Consider the following 241-nt stretch of genomic DNA (forward strand, 5'->3'; position numbering starts at 1 on the left):
CGGGGCTGCACCCTGCTCGGAGCGCCCAGCGCCTCCTCACCTGCCTCCTGCGCCGTCCCCTCCACTTGCTGCTTCAGGTCTTGCCAGCCCTTGCCGGCCATGGCTGCGGGTCTGCGAGGTGGTGGGGTGGCGGAGGACTTTTGGTCTAGCGGGCGGCTGCGACTGTGGTTTTTAAAAGGAGCCGCAGGGCGTGGACGGGCCCGCCCGCATCGGGAGGGGCGGGGCGGGGCGGTTCCCAGCG

The 241-nt window shown here is 71.8% G+C and overlaps 1 protein-coding gene across 1 annotated transcript in view; it reads right to left on the bottom strand.

Moving 5' to 3' along the window:
* The window catches only part of ADIRF (adipogenesis regulatory factor), a 2,231-nt gene extending 2,053 nt beyond the window's left edge, over positions 1-178 (bottom strand). Inside the window, exon 1 of the mRNA XM_006767903.2 lies at positions 41-178. Coding sequence (XP_006767966.1) covers positions 41-101 — 61 coding nt within the window. The 5' untranslated portion in view covers positions 102-178. The remainder of the gene's footprint in view (positions 1-40) is intronic.
* Between the last annotated feature and the right edge of the window lie 63 nt (positions 179-241).

This window comes from Myotis davidii, unplaced genomic scaffold (genome assembly GCF_000327345.1).
Source record: "Myotis davidii unplaced genomic scaffold, ASM32734v1 scaffold642, whole genome shotgun sequence".
Lineage (NCBI taxonomy): Eukaryota > Metazoa > Chordata > Mammalia > Chiroptera > Vespertilionidae > Myotis > Myotis davidii.